This window comes from Toxorhynchites rutilus, chromosome 3 (genome assembly GCF_029784135.1).
Source record: "Toxorhynchites rutilus septentrionalis strain SRP chromosome 3, ASM2978413v1, whole genome shotgun sequence".
NCBI classification, from domain to species: domain Eukaryota; kingdom Metazoa; phylum Arthropoda; class Insecta; order Diptera; family Culicidae; genus Toxorhynchites; species Toxorhynchites rutilus.
Genome location: NC_073746.1, coordinates 257,360,246 through 257,385,867, shown reverse-complemented (window position 1 = coordinate 257,385,867; position 25,622 = coordinate 257,360,246). Strand labels below are relative to the sequence as shown.

Genomic DNA, 25,622 nt, shown 5'->3' with positions numbered 1-25,622 from the left:
TGCCCTTACTCGCCCTGGGTAAGATGTAGTTACGGAGCACGCAAAAAGAAATTACTTTTTTCCTCAACCACCCACCACCATCTATATGCTTTGTCTCGAGCCTACGTTTCCAATTTTTTTTTTTCACTTTCATTGCAGGTATGCCTCCGATACGTGCTCGGGTCGACCAAATAAAACCTGCTGGTGATTGGGCTGCGGATACCATTCCGGCAAATTATGTAAATACTATCCCATCATATAATGTTATGGAAAAGCATTTGACCAACAGAAGCGCAGCAACCGAAATCCTAACGAGATGCAGAATATTGGCCACTGTATCGTTTTAGCACAGAAACGACATCAAGTTTTACGATTTTGATGTATTGAGAATATACTTGAAATAAATGTTTATCGTTTTGCTGGAAATACTCGCATTACGAAATAATTCCGAGACATGATATTACTAATGGATTAGATCTTCCGTTGTATCCAGTGCATCCACTCTGCTCTTTGGCATTGACAATAATCTGGATTTAGAATGCAACGGCTTTGAATTGATTGAAATTACATACAGAAATAACAATAGAATCATCCTTGAATCATTACTTCTTACCTCTTCTTCATTCTCTGAAATTAGTGTTTGACCCTGCAGAAGTAACTCATAATAAATGATTCCTTTCTAGTCCCAGCAAATACAAAAAAGTCACAGGAGGGTTGTGTCCGAGACACGACCGCATAGTTGACGTAGGATTCCGTTAGGTGATCTGTTGATTTTGGATATGTTTGAAGAATTATAATGATTTGATGGCCCTGAAAAGGACCTTTTTGTTTGGTTGTTGGGTATTGTTTGTTCACTCGACCAGTGTTTACCGAGTGATGATAACAGAAGGATGGTAAACAGTCTTTAGATGGTGCGTATCAGATAAAAGATACCGAAGTGGAAAGAGATATGATGAAAACCGCCCTCTGTGATCCTAGACAAGATACCACCTGTGATATGTATGGATGAAGTAAAGAAAAAAAACTCACCAATATATAAGATAATATAAGATAATTACCAATACCGAACACAATCATCAATTTTTCTCATCAGTAAAAACATGTAGAGAAAACATACATGGAATGGAGAAAGCAATTTTCTTTTATAATTTTTACTTTCTAAGTGTTTATTCAACCCAACGCTAACACTATATGTAGAGCATATGGGAAATCACATATGAAGCAATCAACATTAAAGTTCCAAATTTAAATTTTATTTGCTAAAATTAATCGTATCACTCACCTTACTTTCAATACAAAAATGCCCCCGACTTGCATATATTTGCAATGTCGATTTCCCCCAGGCAGCTTGGTTTTGAAGTCTCTGTTAGTGAATACATTTCGGCGGGAACAATAGTTCCCCCTACATTCATGTATTTGCAAACCGATTTCCCCCAGGCAGCTTGTTTTTGATGTCTCTGTTAGGGAACACATTCCGCTGGGAGCAAAAGCTCCCCCTTCTTTCATGTATTTGCAATGCCAACTTCCCCCGGGCTGCTTGGTTTTGATGTCTCTGTTGGGGAACCGCCGCATGTGTCGTCAATTTCGACCAATCAAAAGTGGGTATTTCCGTTAGGATAGGGGTTGAGATTTTCCAATAGTTCAATAATTAGTTTTATAGCATATATTATTTTCTTCAATATAAAAAAAAATTATGGAGTGCCGAAATCGATTGACGCAAAAATTTCATCAATCCATCAAGAAATGACTGAGCAATAAGCGTTTGAAATTGGACAATTTTCACAATGTACTCAATTTTCGATTTTCAATTTGTACCCCAATATGTTCCCGAAAGACGTAATCCTACGCCAAAAAGAACATTCCTGGCCGTCAGTCCTGGTTTGGTCCCCATTTGAGTTGCTCCATCACGCTTTGACCACGATCGTTTTCGCACAATATTGTCGTATGTGACCCATTTCACATCCCCAGTCACCATCCGTTTAATAAATGGGTCGATTTCATTCCGTTTGGTCAAGGCTTCGCAGATGGAAATTCGATCCATTATGTTTTTTGGTGTTGATTGGTGTGACACCAAAACATCAAACTTCTTTTTTAATTCAGCTGAGCGCAATTGGTTTGAAACTGTTTTATACGTAATTAGTTGTTACAGTATCGGAACCATAAACACCATTGGCAATTTCAGAGGACTTGACATGCATATTTGCCTTTATCGAACAAAACCTGTGAAATGTACCGAAATTTCTCTTTTTTTCTTGTTAACATCTCATAACTCACAACTGAATGGAACAAACAAGAACCAGCAAACGAATTGTTTTAGTTCGAAATGTCACCTTTTCCGCGAGCATAAAGGGCCTGGCCGGGTAAGGGAGTAAAAAGTGTCCCTAAACCAAATAACTAGCTGTATGGCAAATATTGTATAATATATTAGATAATAAATAAATTAAATATTAAATAAGAAATTTTGGCGGTTTATTTGAACCCCTATGTTAAACCACACGTTTTCAAGAAAATAAAAATAATAAAGCAGACGATAAAGAAAATTGTTTTTGTGTCTCGCAATGTTTTTAAAATTTTAGGAAAAATTACGTCACATGTAGAAAAAAGACATATACGAACGCATTTAAATAAAAATTAAAGCAGAAGTGGGTTTGAGAGTTATATTTTTTTCAAAATTTCGAAATGCCAGAAAATATGTAAAATTATTTTGTACTGCGTATTTAATTTTTTTTTTGATTTTCTGATGAAAAAATTGTTTGACAATATTTATCGATACACCTAAGTAAGATGTACTTTCAGTATTTTTTTTTCCATATTTTTGTCTCAAAGCTATTGGAAATGGCGTGAAAAAAAACGAAAAGGTACATTTTTCACCATAGATCCTATGGTGTACCATATAAGGACTCAAATATATGGTACTACTGCCAAAATGTTTTATTTAGTACCCTATACAATATTTTCTATACAGCTAATGATTTGGTTTGGGGGACTTTTCACTCCTTTACCCCAGCCAGACTCTTTGGAAATATGAAAAAAAAAATATTTGTTTGTACCGCGCAACACTGAAAAAAATCACACATGTACTAAAATTTTTTAAGAATTTTTTTTAGATAATTTTTCTTGATACACCGTCGTAAGATGCATATTCGGTATTTATTTAAAATTTTTATCTCGAAGCTTTTAAGGATGGCTTGAAATAAACGAAAAAGTACGTTTTTCACTATAGATCCTATGTCAAACCACATAGGGGTTCAAAAAAACGGAAAAAAATCTTATTTGATATCCTATACAATATTTGCCATACAGCTGGTGATTTGGTTTGGGGGCACTTTTTACTCCCTTACCCGGTCAGGCCCTTTCCCATCTAATGGTACATACATAGTATAACATATATCACAACAACGATTTTGCGTAATATGCATTTGAAATCCCTTAATTTTTCGTTACACTTTTCATAGATTGACCCCCCTATATAGAAATCAAAGACGTAGTCCTACATCAAAACAAAAACCCAGTGGTGGCCAACCTGCGGCCCTCGAACCTTGGGCATGCGGCCCGCAGCCTGATTTAAAAAAAAACATATGAGCGAAATTAAGAATATAGTCGAAATTTCTTCCATACAATTGAATAAAAATGACTTTGTGAGTAATTCTTGTTAATAACCTTCTGACAATTGTTCTCGTTAGTACTCAAAGGACTTTTCTACGTTTTCAGTTCTGTTTTGCTTACACTCGCATAAATTCGTGCAAGTAACGGCAGTAAAATCGGATTTATATGTTGTCAGTTTCTCGGTTGCGAGTAAACGTCAAACGATCCGAAGAATTACGAACGTACCAATATCATGAAATTTGACATTTGACTTGTATGTATAATATATATACCATGCTTAAATGCTTGAAACTTTTTCAAGAGTTTTATGAGAGAGAACGGGATGTATGTACGCGTACATAAGAAATAGAAAAAGTTTTGGAGAAAATTCATTCGATTTGCTGTGCTTTCGCCATTAGAGTGCAGTAGAGTTCATTCACCATTTCAATGTCGAACGCTTTTTTATCGCTGTGGCGTGTGTTGCGTAAATTGAAGCTAAATGAAAGCCTGCACTAGTAAAAAAGAAAATTGACTGACGAAGCACGTGTATTTCAGGGAAAATTGTCTGAAATATATTTTTTCGGTGCATAATTCAGAAAATGGTTTATTTGATTTGTTATGAAGCTGCTGCTGACAAGTTTGTTGCCACATCCTGTGCTGGAAAATTAGCTGAGTTCAAAGCGAAAATTGTTTGTTTAAAAGTTTGAAAGAACGACCTACCGACTATGTATTTTATTGAGTGGTGATAGATGAGAGAAGAGTTTCGAAGTTACCTAGGAACTGGCTTGCCTTTTTCCTATGAATGTAGGATTCGAGGACGTCTCAAGAAAACAAACTCAAGTTCAAACAACAAATGGGAAATTTTAATTTTACCTTTGAGAATTCCTCAAGTGTCGACAACTAGGAAAAATGTTGATGCACTCCAGTCGATTAATGCTGGTTCACCAATTTTCTTTACCTCATTCAGTTTCGATGATGTACATGCCGCTGAAAACATACAGATGGAACTCATAGAAACGCAGTGTGATTTAGCTGCGTGACAAATTTGATTTTTCGATGTCTTGGATTTCTATTCCAGGTTTGTTCCAGAAGCACGATTTCCAGAACTAATGAAACATGCTCATTTTATTACTTCTTCGTTTGAATCCACAAATATTTGTGAGCAATTGTTTCAGTTTTAATACAATCAAAGTCAAGGAACAAAATTACTGACAGCCATTTAGAAAAAACGCTTCGCATCGCTATCTTTCATATTCAAGGTGATTTAGATAAAATGCCTCAAGAAAAGTAGTTCGAGTGAAATCGAAATGGTATTTGAGTATGTTTGTATTTAAGAATTTTCTATATCGAAACAAACAAAAAATATTGTAGAAACTTTTTATGATTGAATGAAACGATTCGAGTTCCGTACCCTACAACAGTACAAAGAAACAGCTAATGTGGGCGATAGGTTCAAAATGGAACGTCCGAGGTCGGTACGGCTGCACAATGTTATCTATGTTGTTCATGAACGCGTTCAGCGCAATCCTCTTCTGAAACAAAAGCGTTCATCATTCGAAATGAATTAAATAAATTGATTGGTGCGTACATCGATGTGTGAGTTATTTACTGACGCCCAGATTGAAGCGAATATGTTTGGAACGATGCAAAAAAAACTCCTAGAACGACTAAAAAACGAGAATAACAACAAACCTACCAGAATTCATCTTCGGAAATAATTGGCCATTTGCCAATCCATCGGATTATTCACTTTGGGCCAAGATGGAGGAGCGTACCTGTGGACGTTTTCAATGGAATTACCAGTCGTTAAAGAATTCTATCGAGAACCTGCAGTGATTGATGATTAACCTTAGAGTTTTCGACTCTGCGTGAATGATTTTGCCAAAAATGTTAATTCTGGATACTTTTATACCTTCAATAAAAGTTTTGGGTTTTTATCTCTTTTTGTTCTCGAATTATTAATTTCACAGGTATAGAATTGAATGCTTTCTTATTAAATATAGAGAGTGATTAAAAAAAATATCAGTTATAGACGTATAACTTACATTTCATTATGAAAAGTGGTGAGAAAATAATCATTGTGGTTCGCGGCTATAATGAAAATTCTAATTGGATTTTATTTCTCAAGTTGTCAAAAAAGACAAACATACTTGAAGGAGATCTAATTTATTGTAATTAAAGATCATTGTCCATTGTTGAAAAAAATACATTGTACGAACTTCATGTCAACTTTGCGAATGCATCTTTTGTTTCTACCAATCAACTGTCTGCAATTCGCGGATCTCGAGTTATTTTGGTATACACAGAAGCTCAAAACCCCGAGGATATATTCGATTGGGCTACACTGAGGCAGATTTGTCGAGTTGCGGCTTTGGGTACAAATGGGATCCAATTGTGTTTTCTGATATAATGCGATGACGCTTTATGCGGCCCAAACACGTATTGTCCATCTTCATGATGTATGTTTTCATTGAAACGGGATCAAAATTATCTACAAACATTTGTTGTGGTACACATCTTGATTGATGACCAAACCAAATAGCTTGAACCATGGCTTAGAAATAGCTCTCTCGGAAATGGTAATGTAAAGCATCACTTTCTGTTCAAACCTTTTTTTAAACTTATGTTTAATGTTCGGAGATGCAATAGAACTATCCCTGGAATAGTATCGATCGTTTCCGGGAATGTGCATCTTCGAAAGGAGGAAGTAACATTCGACTTTATTCTAACACTTTTCAACATTTTCGATTTTGAAATGTTGTACCGTATACTTTTTGCCGAGATTTATATGCAGTTCGTAGAACTGTACAACGCATTCGCGAAATATTTCTTGTTTCGACAGTATTTTGAGCAAAACTGAGCAAGCAGAACAAAAATTGCTATTAGAAAGAGGAGGAGAGAGCCAACACATACACACTCTCATCTCTCTGAGCTTGTTTGTTGTTGATCATATGGGCCTCCAAAATTCCAAAATTGTTGTTAGCTCCCATTAACAAAATCGAAGTTAGAGCTTTTATGACAAAATACTACGCACGGTGTAATGTGGGATTGCTCACCGTGATTGAGCTGAATCAAAGAAATTGCTCTAGGTACACATTTAATGATGCTTGGGAGTAGAGGAACTGGTACAAATTCGGTACCTCGTGGGTAATTTGGTACCCACCCGGATCTCCGGCGGTAATGAGCGCACTCTGGTGGTGAATAAAAAAAAGTGTTCTAGTGATGTAGTAACAAACGTCAGATGACAAAAATCCAAAATATCTGTGTTTTTTAAAAAAAAAATCAAGTTTTGTTGTTTTTGAAATCTCGAATAATTTTCATGTGCGTCTTTTGAACAATCATTAAAAATCGAATAGTGAGCCGAGTTTAAATATTAAAGCTGTTTTGGATCAAGAAATTGATGTTCTTCAACGAATTCGAGTAAGTGTACGCCCAGCTTTTTTTTTCGCGGTTTTTTTTGCGCGGTTTTTTACGCGGATTTTCCAATTAACGCGTTTTTTTACGCGGTACGTAAAAGAAGACCAGTGCAATACCACATCTCCCCCCCAGCTCACATTTTTCTCTCTTGTTCCCTCAGAACAAATTACGGTAATTAGTGCTTGTAACGGAGTTTAGCGCTTAGTGCCGCACCTTATCATGATTCTTACGTGGATTTTAGGTGTTGGGTAACGGGGAGCTCGCTGGGCGGTACCACGGGACGGGGTTTTTACGGGCAACTATTCGTGAATGCCTTTCCCTGTCTACTTAGCTCTGGACGGTCCAACAGTGGTACTGCACGTGCATCGGCAGAAAAGTGTGCAAATTACTAGGGAATCTTCTAGCAACAGCAGATGACCTCATTCGTGAGGAAAACCGAACTATAGCTACCAGTAACCAACGAAATTGCAGGAAAAAACTACGGGTTTTCGGAAGCGAGCAACACTCAACTTTTTACTTCCGTTCTACGTAAAGATAGTCCCATTTGATATCTATCATTAGGTGACATGGTTTTTTTTACGCGGATTTTCCAACTAACGCCGTTTTTTTACGCGGTTTTTTACGAGGTACGTATCCCCTGCGTAAAAAAAACCTGGGTGTATTGAGATCTTAATCACAAATTTCATAGATTTCATTCCAGAGTGAAAATTCGGTATGCGGGTAATTTGGCACCTCAATGTAAACATAGTGTTGATGCAACACTATGCTAAGTATTGCATGCCCATGCAGCAAAATTAAATTTCACCCGATTTGGGGATAAAAACCCTCCCGGTCTGGTACCCCCGGTACTTCTTTAATTAGAAATAAATCGAGATGAAATTTGTTCACTTTTTCTTGAAAAAATCGTTTTTGTTTTGTAAAATTGCATGCTTTTTCGTCAAGGTTGAGTTAATTTACGTAAGATAGCGTACTTTACTTCTATTTTGTATGAAAATGTCAAAAAATACATTTTTCATTGATTTCAGGACGATTCTTTTAATTTGAAAAAATAAAAAATGGGGTGCCAAATTTATACCCAGGCATCTCGGGTACTCGAATTTGAGTTGTTTCACTTCTATGCTCAAAACTCCGAGCCAAATCAAGATTTTTGAAATCGGTTTGCGGGGAAATGTCCACAATAGATCTCTTCATAAGCTGACGGACGATTATTGATAAAATTATGTGTTATTCGTCTATGTTGATACGAATAATCCGTTCTTTTTGAAGGCTAGAAGCTAAAAAAAACTATTTGAAAACAATAATTATTTGATTTCGCAAAGCACAATTTGGTTTTGTTCGAGCACGCTTTTTTATTTGTTTTTCACTCGATTTCGATAGATGTCTTTGAACATACAGGGTTTTCCAACTTTAAATTCCGAAAGTAAATTGAAATAAAACACACTTAGAATTCGAATTTCGATGAAACTTTTATTTCAAATTAAAGTTTGGTTTATGCCATTATGTGTGAAATACAACATCATTCAAATGCCCACCTAGGGCTTCCTCGCACACCTTGATCCGGAACAGGTAATTTTCGATGACTTTTTTACACATATGGGGCGGTATCTCGGTCATAACTTCAAGAATGTTGTCTTTCAAATGTTCAAGAGTTTGCGGAGAGTTGGCATAGACACGGTCTTTCGCATAACCCCACAAAAAAAAGTCTAGCGGGTTCAAATCGCATGATCTGGACGGCCAATTGGCATCACCAAAACGCGAAATTATGCGTTCCTCAAATTTCGTTCGCAATATGGCCATGTTCGGTCGTGTTGTGTGGCACGTGGCGCCGTCCTGCTGAAACCACATGTCATCCGTATCCATATCTTCAATTTGTGGCAAAAAAAATCGGTTAACATGCGGCCATAGCGCTCACCATTCACAGTTACCGTCTCGCCGTCATTTTCAAAGAAATACGGCCCGATGACTCCACCAGACCATAATGCGCACTAAACATTTTCGGCCGAACGCACATTACGATGATGCACAGGTTTCACAATATCCGCTACGGATCCAGTTTGTTCGAATTTACGCACTACATTAGCGATTGTGTGCTCTGTAGGCCGTCCATGACGACCAAAATCCGTCCGTAATGCTCGAAAAACATTTGCCGGTTTTTCATCATTTTTATAGTATAATTTAACAAAATTAACACGTTGTGCGATGCTAAAACGATCCATATTGTAAAATGGCAGACATTCAACTAACGATATGACGCTTTGGTTGACAGCTATGTCAAACGGTTGTCAGCGCAGGGCTGTATACTTTCGGAAGCCCGAAATGGAAAACGCTGTATAAGGGGCTTTCCAATTACCACGTTGACAAAAAAAACACTATTTTGGACACTCCCACTCCCTCCGTGGACAACCACGGACATTCCCTTCGCCCCTCTCCCTGCTGTCCACTTGGAAATTATTTCATTTTTTGAAAAAATGCAAAAACGTAATAGTACTGCCTTCAAATTTTATTTGAAGTGTGTTTCTATTTTCCATTAAAAATTTTTAGTGAAAATATTGCTCATTGGCTAGTATTTAGTTTAGTTGAGAGTTACTTGTGGATCAAATATCGGTCATTTTTCTATTATAATCCGATGTAAGCTACCTGAGCTTTTTGAGTGTTCCAAAAAAATCAAATAATGAAACAAAGACAGTAGGGGTATAAATAAAAATTGATTGAATTTCATCATGCTTCTTCTTAAATGGCTCTAACGTTCCTAGAGGAACTTCACCGTCTCAACGTAGTATTATTATTTGCTTCATTTTTATTAGTACTTAGTTGAAATTTCTATGCCAAATAACACGCCTTGAATGCATTCTGAGTGGCAAGCTCTAGAATACACGTGACCACAGTTCAAAGTCGGAGAAAATTTCCTTGACGAACTAACCACTTGGCCACGGGAGCACTTCATCATGCTGTTCCTTCCATAAAAATGTTATGTTGTGTCATTAAGTTTTGGCTTGTTAGCAGCCGATTTGTTGCTTAACACGTTGAGCCCCGATTTTTTCTTGCTGCGCTTTCCATTCAGCCCGCATCAAGAACGTTTGCACAATATCAGTGTCGGGCCCAGCTTCCAAAGATACTTAGTGTATAAATAGAAAATAATCAAGATTCGACTAGACAATAGTTACATTTTGTAATACATCAGAAAACAAACCATATATATTTATATTTTTTTATTTTGAAACTGTCAGTCCCAGTTAGTCATCGCTTTACTACCAAAAAGCTCAATGTCGGCCCCTAGGGACAGAAGCGAGGCTCGACGTGTTGAACTGATAGACAATAGTCAATGCTTAGTTTCTGATGCCGTTCTTCTTCTTCTTGAATGGCGTTAACGTTCCCTGTGGAACTTTTGCCGTCTCAACGTATTCATTAACTAGCGTCGTTCCAACCAAGTATTAATTGGTTGAGATTTCTATGCCGAATAACACACCTTGAATGTGTCTGCTTTTTCAGAACGCAAAGCCAGGTTAGATGGTGATTGGCGGCTAAAATGAACCTTATCAAACATTAAACCTGCTGTATCATCTTGATCATTCAGTACAACTTCGTGAATCTTCCATTCTGCTTGAAAATTCCATCCTCTCAGAACATCTTTGGTTTCTCGTCGAAAACTGATTTGGTTCCTCTAAAACAATTAAGTTTTTAAGTTATTAGAAGAAAGCCTTGCAAACCAGGTGGAATCGCAGCAAATCTAAACAATTTGTTTGAAATTAGGTAAAAAAGAGAACCATTTCCAAAGCGTGCTTCGGACGTATTGTGCCTCATATAGGTCGAACCCGATTATATATGGACTCAATTATATACAATTTAACACTTGTTTATATTCAGTAAAAAAAAATATTTTATGTTTATAATTTTTATATTATATTTTTATAATAAACAGAGAGAACCATTTTTTGAGGAAAAATTAAATATCTAAACTTTAAGGACAAAATTAAAGTAAAAAATCGTGATTGGATTTTTTCTTTTTTGTGCCTTTGTTCATGTTCTTCAATCCTAACTTTTTTTGCTTCTTTCCGTTGTTGTTTCACCTCCTGTTGTTCTAAAGCCTACCTTTTTCCTTTGTTGTCGCTTCTCTACTTTCTTTTCTTCTTCAGGATTGTTGCTAAGCGCTTTATCTAAAATTCTTGAAAACACTACAAACTTAATATTTCTCACTACTGTATCTTTTTCGAGGCAACCCAGCTAAGGCAAATCGTCTTGTTCTCAATCTGTAGTTGACAGCTGAAACCAAACACATTTACTTTCAGCAAAACACAGATCTTTTGATGATGAATTTAAACCTTATTTTATTTAAAATGAAATAAAAGTTTTATACGATCCGTGTTAACGTTCAAAGAAACTTACATAAGATGCAGACTACTGTCATCTAGTTTCCAAGAAATCATCAACATCATCAAAATTTCATCCTTCAATTAGAATTAAAAAAAACACGATTCTTACTCCTCTGTGCCAATGAAGTGGAAAGAATTTACTAATAGAAGTAAAATATCGATAAATGTTTATTTTTTGATAATAAATTTAATCTTTGAGTTAATATTTTATCAGTTTCGGAGTGAATTTTTTTTAAATGGTTCATTGATTTCTCAACAACTTTGCCGTACATCATACTCAAACTAAACATCTAGATTTGATGGCATAATTGTTTGAAATAAAGACAAACGATTTGAATACGATATTATAAAAAATCAAACGTATTTTAAATTGGTCATGTGATAATGATTTTGGATAGGTGTCACCTTATGTATGGTTGCGTCGAAATCGATTGTTTTCGACTGGTTTGGCGAGGAATCGCTCTATTACTTAAAATATTAGGTTGGGGAAAAAGTAATCCATTATTTTTGAATGAAAATCGAAACTATTTTTAGTATGCTTCGAGTTGTCCGATTTGGGTCAAATATGCACTGTTTTGTTGCCATTCTGAAGGTAGCTTCATAATGTCTCTATCATAGAGGTCTTGGTCCTTATTGGCGTGATAATGTGGTAATTGCTTGGTGCCAGGTCCGTACTATATGGTGGATGCATTGAAACATCCCAATCAAGCTCTCGGAATTGTGTACGAAGTTTTGCGTTAGAATGTTATGTACCACAATGAAGCTTACCTTTTGCCCTTTCAATGAAAAATAACCAGAGAATCAATTATTTGACATTTTTCTTTCATTTAACGTTTTTATATTTCAGAATAAATTGACCAACTAACCCACATACGGGGTAAGTTGGTCAATAATAGGCATGTTTTTGAACAAATAATAAAAGTTTTTCCATTAGAAGTTTCCTTCATTATAAATTTATCAATTAAATCAAAACAAAAACAGGTAACTAAGATAATGTAGCAAGTTCCGATATTATGGTGAAGACATTTTCTCGTACCATGTCAAGACTTTTGAAAAAATCACCTGGCATCCCTGCGACGCACAACCGCTTGCATTCTTGCTTGCATTTGTTGTGATGACATTTGTACCGTTCGCCCTAAAGTATATAGAAATAGCCTCCAGATATGCTACATTACTCAATGCATTATTGTGAGTTCTGATATTTAATGATAGCGTTTATTATATTTAATGGAAATTTAACAGCAAAGAATATTCTTAAACATGAAGAGATAGAAATACTGTGAACAACCCAACACACTTATAATAATTTGAGCCACCCTAGCAGATTTTGCATTCACGTTCCATTCACTCATACACATATACACAAAAGCATATCCACTGTATACACACGAGTATAAAATAAAGTTAGTCTGTTACAAACCACCTCATTCTTTGTGTGGACACCGACTGGACAACATCGTTGCTGGACGAGCTGGACGGCGAGGGATCGAGTGCCTTTCTCAAGGCAAGAGGGCGGAGGTGGTAGCGCTGGAGTAGAATAGAGTAGAGTTTTCAAAGGGCCTTTCTCAAGGCTAGAGACGAATGAACTGCAAAAGTTTAAAGTCTCTATAATACAATACCTACCTACCTACAAACCACCAACCCCTTCGGATGTTCTTTTGATCGTTTTCCCCCATCCGAAGAAAACCGCATGGTGAAATCAGTGTCTACTGTGCACCCCAAAAATCCCGTTCCTAGAAAACTCCCGAATCGTTGTTACGAATTGAAAAGACAGTGAAAGAAAAGTCTATATTTTACAAATATAAATATGACAATCATATTGAAAGTGGTTTGTGTGGTGGTTGTCTCGTTTCAAATACACTGGGTTTAGCAGTAAAACATATGCTTTCTATATTTATTTATAGCTTGCGTGATGAAACACGGCATACCTGAAAATTTTACATGCGTTGCTCTCAAACGAGCAATTTGTGTACCAACTAGCCCCTCTATATATGAAAAAGAATATTCATGGAAATTCCATAAAAATAATTTTAAAAGCGATTTCCATTAACACTTAAAGCTAATACGTACAATAAACCTTTGGTTTACGTTTGAGCCGATTTTTCTTATGGTCACTAATCAGTTTTAGAACACATTTTATAACGTGCAAACCGTGAATGATTTTTGGCAAAATCGGAACCATGTCCGTATTTTTTAATCTACTTAATAAAAAGTTTTTCCAATTTGCTTATTTTATTATATCAGCAATTCGCTATTTTTCATCCATAGATCGCTAATTTTTTAGACGCTCAGATTCCAAGATATGACCAACTTACCCCTATGACCAACTAGCCCCGCCCTACCCTACCAATTTTTTTCATTGTTGACTCCCATTGTTAACATCCTGTAACTCACAACGCAATGGAACTAACAAAAAACAGCAAAGGATTTTTTTAGTGTGAAGAGTCACCTTTACATCGAGCCTAAACTTGAAATTTCATGATCGATATTAAGCGAGATATTGATCGCTAAATACAGCTACCGAGAAAATAATAATTAACTTTTTCCCCAACCAAATATTATCCGACCATCACAGCTATTGTCACTATCGAATCCTATTGACTACAAAATATATGTTCACAAGGTAATTTAATTATCACACAAAACATTTTAAGATTTGTGTTCATAGTCCCAGGCCATATGGAAATCGCTTTTCGTGATATTCTCTCTATCTTATAATCACGGCTTCATCCACAAGTTCATCAGGATTATAGTCTCTTAGATACTTGAATTACATCCAGCTTCGCAACCCGCGATGTTCGCAGCATCGCACATCTATCGCGTACGAAGCTCGCCGTGGCCACAAAATGTAAAGCTAGTGGATAAACAAAGGCCATTCAAACGGCAATAAATTCCCACACATAGTTTTTGAGTCCCCGAGCACGTGCCCCCGAGAGTAGAGCAGCGGAAACCATAGAAGGCTCTCGCGAATTGTGGTCTCCAGGAGTAACCTTTAAACCACTAGAGAGCTTCATGGTGCTCTAGCGCAACCGGTTCTCGTTCCCCCGTGAAATCGTATAGCCAAACACGTTCGCGCGATTCTTTTTGGGCGGGAGATTTATGGACTCGCACCCAAGCCAACGTCGATTGAAGCGGGACCCTTCAGTGGTGTCTTGTTTGCGCCAGAAATCAGATAAAGCCAAGGCGGGAGAATCGGGCTGTGCTCTTCTCGTACACTGCCGTATCCCGGGCAAGCCGGTTGCGGGTCTGAAATATTCAATTTCAATTCAATTTGAAATTTTAATTCCAGTCAGCCAAAAGCCGCATCCAGCAGCGGAGATGAAGGTCGGCAGGAACAAGCCCATATTGACGTTCTCTCACGATTTGAACTCGCGTTTGGATCTCTGGTGCGGGGCGGTGGCGGAGAAATGACACAAACGGTGCGGGCAGAGGAGAAGGTTAGGATTTGTTCTGCTTCATTGAAGGCAATCTTACGGCCGTGGTCGAATCGTATCAAGCAACAAAGCCGTAGGGAAACTTCTCAGTAATAATATGGGCAGAGCTTTAAGCAGTGGGATTGGAAGCGGATGGTTGGTGGAATCGGATATGCTCATCGCTATCCGATGTTTCGTTTTATGCAAATCGGCCCTTACACGGGAAACGATACACGAGCCCTAAGTACAATAAGAACGACAGGGAGGAAGGAAGAGGATCTTTACGGTATAAGGTCATTAGAAAAACAAATGAATTTTGGAGGATGATTCTCCGTGGAGTTATTTCGCTGAGCTAACATGCTATCACTCAAGACTAATCGCTCACAGTTTTGCGCCAGGTTCGTGCATTAAGGTATAGCAGAAATGCGATGGTAAGAAAATTTTATACATTCATTAATTTTGTATCATGTAAGTCATGAAAAAGTATTTATTTATTTATTCATCACCGTCTCGAATTGTTTATAATTCCACAGAATGAATCCTTATATTAAACTCTAATCCTATTTTCACATACGGTTTTGGACATGTTAAAGTCGAACACAGCACAAGCACTATTGAACTCACGGAAACAAGAATCTAAGGGGTTATCATATCCAACTCAACACAACACAACAGAAACAACCCTCAGTTATGATTTCCGGTACCTGAATGCTCTGCGGAGAAGTTAAATATGTTTATAAGCAAATTGATTGGAAACGGAGAAAATCCCTCAGTTGGCCAATTCATGCAAAATACAAGGAAGCATTCAAACGTGACCTCGAGCCTCTGTAACCTTGATCTTGATCCGAACATGTTGATAATCCTTTCCGCCAATTTTTCGATCTAAATCTAGTGGGAAAGTCGCTCAATAAACATTGCGAAATGAGTGTTAATAAATTAAGTAATATGCGTTATACAAAAACTCTTGTTCAGGAAATAGATTGCCTAACTGTTTCACAAAGTTCATGTTAGTGCTGTTAACAATTTCGCGCTAGTAGAAATTCCCCATCTATATTTAAATCAAGAACATCACTGCTGCTGCAAAGAAATTACGAACGTAAACAAGCGATGTTTACCCTACAGATGTTCTACATGTACGAGGGCAGTCCGATAAGTACTTGGCTTATAAGAGAAACAAACAAAAATTTCCGAAAAGTGGAGATTTATTTCTCAACACAGTCTCGTTTTAGCTTAGCTTTAATCCATCTGAAAAATACGTTTTCTCGAGGTCTGCAAAGTAGACCTCCAGGGCGGCGATGACCTTCTCATTTGACTCAAATTTCTGCCCGGCGAGTGACTTTTTCATGTTTGGAAACAAAAACAAGTCGTGGACAAATCTGGGGAATACGATGGATGGGGCAGCATTCGTAGTGCAATTCGACCAATGTGGCCGTGGCGACGGCGGGATTTCAATTTTTTCCATTTTTCTAAAATCCGCGGACACGCCCGCTTCCACGCAAGGTCGAAACAAAACTACGAGTCCGATTCGGATGAAACCTTGACAGTAGCCGTTTACGAGAATGTAGGGGAGCCTTGGGTAAGACGGGCAGTGAGGGTATGATGGACAGGTGGTTGATTTGTATATTTGCATTATGAATTTCAAATTCCTGTTGATGGGAACCCCTTCTACATGCTATTCTAGATTATTGAAACCATACTATGACAATGAATACTGATCGAAAGTGAAATAGGGAAACAAAAACCAAAAATCAAACATGATTCCGCGTGTGGATGTAATTTTTGTCGATATTAAGCATTTTGAGTGATTTAATTACAAAATTGAATTCGCTGATGGTTATATTTCGGTTTACGAGTTGAGAGAGAAGCGATATTAGATATGTAAGGAAAAGTAAATTCTTTCGTAAGTGGTAAATTTAATTATTGAAATAATTGCACTGGTGGGGTTGAAATGGACAGTCACATCCATAAGCACATCCAATGCATGATAGAAAGTGAAGGGAAGAATATTCAACTCTTTCTTATATCGCTTTCTCTTTTTCTTCTATTTCAGCTTAACTTACATACAGTATCTATTAAACCTTTTTCATTAGACTTTTGGTCTAGTTTTAACATTGTTAAACTCGATGTTGTATGTGAAAGTGAATAATTGGCAACAGTAGTTCCTTGGAAAAAGAGGTGAGCTGTTGTGCACCAGTTTGTTGTATGTTAAAAAATGATAGCCCTGGAAATTTTAAAAACTCATGTAGACGTACCTAATAGCGATAAAAAAAAACCTTTCGCTGTAGACAGGATTCGAACCTGTGCGGGTAGAACCCAATGGATTTCAAGTCCATCTCCTTAACCGCTCGGACACCACAGCGTCACAAGCATTAGAAATTGCACATTTCTCGCATCTTTCGTGTATTTACGTAAGAATTCTGATGAAGCACGCAACGCGGTAGTTGATCTCTTACATAACATATCCGAAAAGAAGAGAGGTGTTATTTTTCGTTTTTGAGTTATTATGATTTTCGAAATTTTTTTCTTCTATTTCAGTCACTGGACGCATAAACACTGAGAGAGAGCGAAATTATTCCTCTCACGATAAACTTCTACGCTTCATATATTATTGACCTGTCCATATTCCCCCCACTACATGTCCATTATACCCGCATAGATAAAAATGTTCAACTTTTCGGCTTGTTTTAATTTCAGAATAAAAACATGAAAAAACACATTTTTATAAAACATTTGGCCAATTATTTCGAAAACCAGTATATTGAACTGTAAAGGCGCGTCCACATCATGCCGAATGATGCCGATCGGTCTGTACCAGGCGGCATATTCGGTTCGTTATGTAATGTGGACGCCCCATCTGGTGCACGAAGCCGAAGTCCCATCCGATGCTCGAAGTCGTCACGAACACACGAAGCACAATATCGTCAACGCTAATTTACTTCGTTTTGTTTTGGTTCAACTTTCTCGAACCGGACCCACTTGTTTCGGGTTGGGTTCGGTTTGATTCGAGTCGGTTTTCGGCACGTCGGCAATCCCGGGCGGTACGTCCACATTTAGTCGGCTTTACCGGGCGGCCAAGGCCGATTTGCGTAATGTGGACGCGTCTTAAGAAACTGTTTTTAAGTTTTGGGAAAACATGAGTTTCCAAAGGTACAATTGAAGTTTTCCTTAACATGTCCGTCTTACCCCCATCTCCCCTACTACACGATAGGTTATCTCTCGTGTGATACTTACACCATCGGGCGATGAGGCTAAGTACTTATCGGACCGCCCTCGTATGTGTAGCAAGAGCCATATAGAACGATACATTATACAATAAAGATGAACAGCCAAGATCTCCATTTAACAGATCAAATACAAATACTTTTTAAAGGAAGGCACGCCGATTCCAACGCGATCAGTCTGCAGCAGCTTGAGAAGTCAGGGAGATGGTCTGGATCTGTCCAAGGGAGTAGTCGGAGAGCATATCGGATGAAACTCAGGGGTATGACTAAAACCTCAAATCCCTCATATTGACAGTGTACCCAACATTGCTGCGGTTCACTGACATTTTGGTTCTGTCAATTACTGTTGTTTACAACTCGGTCCGGTATATAGTCGAATAGTGGCTAACTTTAAACTCCATGTTAAATGTGAACACCTTCATGTGAAACCGAAATATGAAAATCGCTCATGCAGTTAGAAACAAAGCAGCGCATGATTTCAACGATTTCAATCCTCGCAAATGATATGTTGGTAAACAACTCACGCCATATTGATTTTGATTTTTGGTAGCCTATATTCAATTGATGTCTAACCCCTGATGAAACTACGCTGCACTCTCTCCATCCGTATGATTTGCGTACTGTAAAACGGAGACCAAATACAGGCAGCATACTCCTAAGTGCTACGTTCTAAGGAGCAGTATAGCGTAAACATCTCTGAAGTGATAAATCCAAGGGCAGCAAACGCTTTAGCGGTTGTCACGCAGATATGCTCATTGCAGCTCAGTGTGTTATCTAGAAGGACTCCAAAGACGTGTATGGAATCAACGTACTCTAGTATTTCAGGCTCAACTGAATAACGGAATTCAATTCGAGACTGCCGGCTGGTGAATGACACTGTTTTAACTCTTTTGATATTCAATTCCATTTAGATCCATATTGAAAGATATTGCATCTATTTACATCCATTATTCATTCACAATCCCTTCAAAGCTTTAACGGTTAGAAATGAATCCAAATGAATTGAAGCTACGATTTTACTCACAAACAGGTGCAAATTTTCTGGACGTGATTCCACAGCATGTTTTATTTACTTGTCAAAAACATAACATAACATATAATAAAAACATAATATATATAATAACATATAAAAAACATAATAAACATAACTATAACCAAATATAATAGGAGTACCGTTAAGTTTCTTCGTTTTTTTTCACAAATTAAAGCGTTATTCTGCAAAAATGATTACAAATTTAATATTAAAAGTATTGTCCATTGCTAGTCACAACTTTTTCCCGTGTTTCTGGCAATTTACGGATCCCTTTGCGGAAATAATCGGCCGGTTTATCGGTGTTGATGCATGGTCGAGGTATCCATACGTTGCTCGACGTTTAGGATTGTCGTAATGGACCCACTTTTCATCGTCAGTAACGATTCGATGCAAAAAACCCTTTCTTTTATGCCGTTGGAGCAGTTGTTCGAACGTGAACAAACGGCGTTCGACGTCTCGTGGCTTCAATTCATACGGCACCCAATGTCCTATCTTTCGGATCATTCCCATCGCTTTTAAACGATCGGATATGGTTTTCTGAGCTACTCCAAGTGTATCTGCAAGTTCTTGTTGCGTTTGTGACAGATCTTGATCGAGTAAAGCCACCAATTCTTCATCTTCAAACTTTTTTGGCGGTCCGGAACGTTTTTCGTCTACCAAGTCAAAATTACCACTTTTAAACCGTGCAAATCATGTCTGACACGTTCGCTCAGTTGTACCATGATCACCATAAACTTCCACCAAAATGCGATGACTTCCCGCAGTTTTTTTTCATCATATTGAAGTAATGAAGTAACACTCCCCTCAAAAACACTCTCGTTGGTGTCTGGAAATTTGATTCACTGGAATAATAATCAAGTTACGGCTTCTGTTGTAAAACCGAAGAAACTTACCGGTACACCTAATAACATAACATAACAGGTCACTTGTTTACGTTTGTAGATGTTTTCAAGGTGCCGCGAATCGAATTAGAAACTAAAAAAAGTTCTGCACATTTGGTACATTTTGGTTCACATACAATCGAATCGCGAAAATGACCACAATTTGCACGAGGAGCGTGAAACGAACAATTGAGAAGATTGGCAATGAGTGTTCCCTGGAGGAAGTGCCAATAGGGTGATGTAAACCCGGTTCTAGTGACCCCCGATTGGATCAAATAGCCGTGAATTGTATTCGTAAGCATCAATCTACCTCTATTCGTGACTTTGCCAGGCAATTTGGTAACAACATCGGAATGATTCAGCGAACTAAGAAAAGACATAATTTGAAAACTTGCAAGAAGCAGAAGGTACTCAAACAAACTTCGGAACAGTAACATCGAGCTAAAACAAGGGCTCGTAAGCTTTATGATCGTATATCTGGATAATCCCATTTGGTGGATAACTGTACATTAGCTCCGAAATTACTGACACTCCTCCATAGACTTCAGACATCAATATTATTGAAAACCTATGGGAATTTGTAGACACGAAATTTAAAAAAAAAACAATTTCTAACAAGGATTATCCTACAAAAAAAATCTTAATTGATGAATGGTACAACATACTCACAGGATATATAATCAATCTTATAGATAGCATTCCAAAGGGCGTAGAATTTTGTAAGCTCAATTATCTGTTTTTTTTATGACCATCCAAAAACCGTTCCTTTGCGGGTAATTCGTCCCCTTGCTATAAATAGTAGAATAAGTTGAAATGTAAATACACTATAGATATACGAATAGATTTAAGAAATGAGTGTTCATCAACATTGTTACAATTTCCTTATATCCCATCCTTCTCCTAAAAATATGTCACCCTCCTAAACTCGAGTACACCGCGAGTAATCGGTTTTCCACCTTACTAACCATAGATGTAAGAAAATTGTTTATATATATAGTTTTAAAATTATATTTAAAAATTCGGCTCCTTTAAACTTAAGTAACTGAGCCTGTAAAAATAAACGAATTAATAAAAAAAAATCCAAAAACCGACAATTTTTTAATGCGAACGTTACAACACTAATATGAATTTAAGTGAAATGATGTTGTGAGAAAGATCTAATCTAATAAACAATGTATGTAAATGAATTATTCTCCTAATACATAGAACACAACATAGTATAAATTACTTCAAAAATATTTATTATCTGTTGTTAAGAGGCTCCGGCGAGATTCGAACTCACGATCTCCTGTTTACTAGACAGGCGCTTTAACCAACTAAGCCACGGCGCCGAGGTGATTGGACTAATTTGGTGACTATCTATGTGAATTTGAATATAATATCCCGCTATTTACACTGTTCATTGTTTACTTTTCATACATCAAACATAACATTATTTAGCAATAGTAACAATTTTTCTATACTCTTGAAAAAACGTTACATTATTTTGAAGCTTCATTTAAGAAAATGTGGATGGGTATAATTTATTTTATTGTTTCATTAGTCTGTTCCTTATGGTCACAAAATCTTTTCATATTCAAACGATAAATTTATATAAGGATGTTAGGTGATTTAGTATACGTGGTAGTAAAATTGTTGTACAATATTTGTGATGCGTCCGTTTTCAAATTTACAACCCAATATGCTTTTCGAAAGACGTAATCCTACATCAACAAACAAATTCCTAGTCTACGGGTTTTACATCACGTTGAACGCTTAATTAGAGAGCTTAACTTACATATAGTATCTATTAAACCTTTTTCATTAGACTTTTGGTCTAGTTTTAACATTGTTAAACTCGATGTTGTATGTGAAAGTGAATAATTGGCAACAGTAGTTCCTTGGAAAAAGAGGTGAGCTGTTGTGCACCAGTTTGTTGTATGTTAAAAATTGATAGCCCTGGAAATTTTAAAAACTCATGTAGACGTACCTAATAGCGATAAAAAAAAACCTTTCGCTGTAGACAGGATTCGAACCTGTGCGGGTAGAACCCAATGGATTTCAAGTCCATCTCCTTAACCGCTCGGACACCACAGCGTCACAAGCATTAGAAATTGCACATTTCTCGCATCTTTCGTGTATTTACGTAAGAATTCTGATGAAGCACGCAACGCGGTAGTTGATCTCTTACATAACATATCCGAAAAGAAGAGAGGTGTTATTTTTCGTTTTTGAGTTATTATGATTCGAATTTGACATGTTTTAAGTCTTCTCTCAATATTCCTCAAGTGTGATATCTTTTCAAAGAAGGTTAGCTTATTGGCTTCAATTTAATACAGGTAAACTTCGATATAACGTACATCTCACTTTCAAAATTGTACGTTGTATCGAATTGTACGTTATTTCGAAGCATAATAAAGTACTCACAAACGTAGTCTATAATACATTATTGTGTTGCTGTTTTAGTCAAGTTAATGAATAACTTCAATCAGAAGACGAAGCCAACCTTTCTCATGATGTTTCCCTTCGTACTGTTGATTAAAGCGTGATTCATTTAGAATCTGCAATCACAAAACCAGCTGTATTTCGAGATTGATTGAAGGTACAAAACTTGTTTCAGCATCACAATACAGATAATTCATTGTTCTATCAGAAAAAAATTTCCTTTACACTTTGAAAAGGTGTACGTTAAATCGAGGTAAAATGTACGTTATATCGAATGACGTTATATCGAGGGTACGTTATAACGAGGGTACGTTATATCGAAGTTTCGATCGCCTACATCGGTTTAGTAGTTCAAATGTTATGAATTTTTGCAAAAAGTAATTTTCGGATGAAAGGGGAAAAATGATTCTCCGGACCACCGGTTATCTTTGAAAAATCATATCTCAAAAACTAAAAAAGAACATCTCGTATATCGAGATATGTTATGTAAAAAATCCTTAGCTTTAAAGAAAAAAATATTTAAAATAGAGCGCCCTCTAGTCCAAAGCCATGAAAACAATAAAAAAGACCCCTTTCCATGATCCCCAAAATTCCTATTAAAGAGTCAATTCATGAATTTGATTTCCTTCTATAATATACGGACTTAAAAACAAACGAATTAAATGAATTCGTTTCGTAGTCTGACGTCAAGTATGCGGTTGGTTTCTTTCATTACGCTTGAATTTTTGTTATTGTCAAAGTTTAATTTAAGAGTTTAATCTTTCTGTGGGTGTTTTATTGGGTACAACACGATATGATAAAACTTCAAATATAGATATTAGAGCACAAATATAGATTGTCGAAATATTGATGTTTATTGTGTTCATCTTATCACCCAAGAAATCGATGATGGATTTTAGATCGAATTACAACATTCTCCAGCAATCCACGATGTCATTCGGCTCCCAATGTATTCGCTCCATTGTAGTGAACGGTAGCCGTTGCAATTAGGACCAACAAAAGCATGCACTCAATCAATTTCACCAATCATCTCGCTGGAAATCCGACGCTTATTACACTCCACTCTCAACATCGACGCTCGACAGCGACACTGCACTCAATGTCTTCCTCGCGGCAGGTCCAGCCGACATCGTAGCTGATGTGAACTGGTTCCGCGTGCCAAGATTCACAAGTCCTCCCATCACGGATGCTAGCTTGGAACCTTGTGGGCAATGTGTATTTATGATCTTGCATAACCCAATTGCTTCCGATATTTGCTCTAGTTTATTCGTTCGTTCTGCTCTTGTTGAAAGCTGGAAGATGAACACGAACAAGCCTCCGGTGGTTGACAGTAATACGATTTTAATGTATTGGCAACATCGATCATAGACCACGGTTCCACGGGTTGCGGAATGGCTTAGACGCGAATGGTCACCATCGGAGCAGAAATAGACTTGTTTTTGTTGGGATCATCGATTTTGTTGTTCGCTGCAAAGCGTCTATTATTAATACGAGGCGGAGGTAAAATAATACCCGGTATGCCACTCTTCGAGAATATGATGTTACGTTCAGGGTTGCCAACTATTTTTTTGAAAAATCAGGGAGAATGGAAAAAAAATCAGGGAAAATCAGGATAGCTCATATTGGGTTGTCCGGGACCGAGTCAGTCGGATTGTTTCAAATGACCCGTTTTCATCACCCGCCAAAATTTGCTTTAAAAAAAATCGACGCATAGATGAAACGCACAAGTCGTAACCATTTACGTAACCATGTTTCAACTGATGCAAATGAACGGAGATTTTAAACATATGTAGTGAACCTGCTAATTCATTTGTCGTGTCTCACAGATCATTCTCGCAACTTCTTGCTTTACAAACAATTTGATATATATTCTTCAAGAAATAAAACACATTTTAATAATAATTACAGTTTAATAAAAAAAAGATTAATCGATTGTTATACTTGGATGCTGCGGAAATGTGATGTCGGAAATGTAACCGTCGTTTTTATTTAACTGTGACGGATTTCACGCCAACTAGTTGGCAGCACCATATCAGATTGCAGTGAAATGTTTTGGGTGTGAAGATATTGGTCTTTTAAGCAAATTTGCATACTTGAAATATTTCAAAAATAATTGGACCACTTTTTGAAAAGGGCCAAAGTTTTTTTTAATTTTTTTTCAAAAATTTCTATAAGCCTATTAATTTTGATCAAAGAAGAAATTTTAGGAAATTGTTCAAATTTTCATAAAAAAATATTTAAAAATTTATTGTTTTTAATTTACACTAATTTTTTTTTTCGAAAACTCAAATGCAATTTTCTCAAAAACGTATTTTTTTAAATTTCTCAAAAAAAAAATGTGTGAATAGCCCGTACAATTATCAACAAGTCGTCCAAACATCCAAAGATGGGCACTTTTACAGGAAAAAAGTTTTTCTAACAGCAACTTTTTCATGTTAAAAAAAAACACAACGAATCCTAATTTTGTTTGAAGTCAAGATATCGATATAATGTGTTCGACAAAGTTTTAGATAATTTTAAAATATGAACTTTTGTCGAAGACTTCAGCTTTCTATCTTTTATAATTTCTTGAATATACGGCATTGTTGCCTGATGACTATTGAAAAACTAATGTTTCTAGCTAATGGAAATGTCAAGTGAAACCTTAGTAGTAGCTTTTCAAAGGAATAAAAAGTTAGAAAAACTCTTTTCCTATAGAAGTGCCCTTCTTTCGATGTTTAGATGAATTGTTGGTTAAAATATGAGCTGATTTTTTTTATAATTAAAAAAAACTTTTTCGAGAAAAATGAATTTTATTTTTTTAATACTTTTCTCCAGCGTAATTTAAAAAAAAGTTATTTTTAATGAAAATTTCAGCAATTTCCTATATTTCTTTGGCCACTATATTTGGTCTTTGGGCACAATTTTAAAGTTTTTTGATTATTTTTTTTTTGTAACAGTTTAAGGAAGAAAATTTGGCCCTTTTCAAAAAGTCACCTAGATTTAACAAGAAGATTTCAAGTATGGAAAGATGCTTTAATGGCCAATGTTTTTACACCCACAAAATTTCATTGCAATCTGAGATGGTGTTTCCAACCATTTCCTCATTATTCAAAACACACTTTCGGTGAATATCATAACTAGAAAATTTATTCAACATCATATAAAAACTATACATATAATGCTATAGAATAACTATACATATTATTTTCTGGCTTTTCCCAACAATGTGAAAATTCGTGGAGTTTCCTTCGATTTCGAATATCTTAAAGCAGCTATTTGTTCATCATTAATAGGTACAAAACAATGAAATTTCTGGG

General features: G+C 36.6%; 2 protein-coding genes and 3 non-coding genes across 13 annotated transcripts in view; 2 read left to right on the top strand and 3 right to left on the bottom strand.

Moving 5' to 3' along the window:
* LOC129779772 (protein winged eye) overlaps positions 1-25,622 on the top strand; it is a 619,088-nt gene that overhangs the window by 335,706 nt on the left and 257,760 nt on the right. The gene's annotated exons all lie outside the window — the stretch shown is intronic.
* LOC129779774 (uncharacterized) overlaps positions 1-25,622 on the top strand; it is an 80,823-nt gene that overhangs the window by 824 nt on the left and 54,377 nt on the right. Inside the window, exon 2 of one of the 2 annotated variants that reach the window (XR_008743765.1) lies at positions 139-307. Coding sequence is in view for 1 of the 2 variants with exons in the window: in XM_055787467.1 (XP_055643442.1) it covers positions 139-218 (80 nt within the window). In the remaining variant the exon portion in view is untranslated. Of the gene's footprint in view, positions 1-138; positions 308-25,622 lie in introns of those variants that run through there. The other variant, XM_055787467.1, reaches the window with a different exon arrangement.
* Trnas-uga (transfer RNA serine (anticodon UGA)) lies at positions 17,042-17,123 on the bottom strand. Its single transcript has one exon. It is a non-coding gene; the product is annotated as a tRNA-Ser (tRNA).
* On the bottom strand, positions 21,157-21,230 carry Trnat-agu (transfer RNA threonine (anticodon AGU)). The gene has a single exon. It is a non-coding gene; the product is annotated as a tRNA-Thr (tRNA).
* Positions 21,894-21,975, bottom strand: Trnas-uga (transfer RNA serine (anticodon UGA)). The gene has a single exon. It is a non-coding gene; the product is annotated as a tRNA-Ser (tRNA).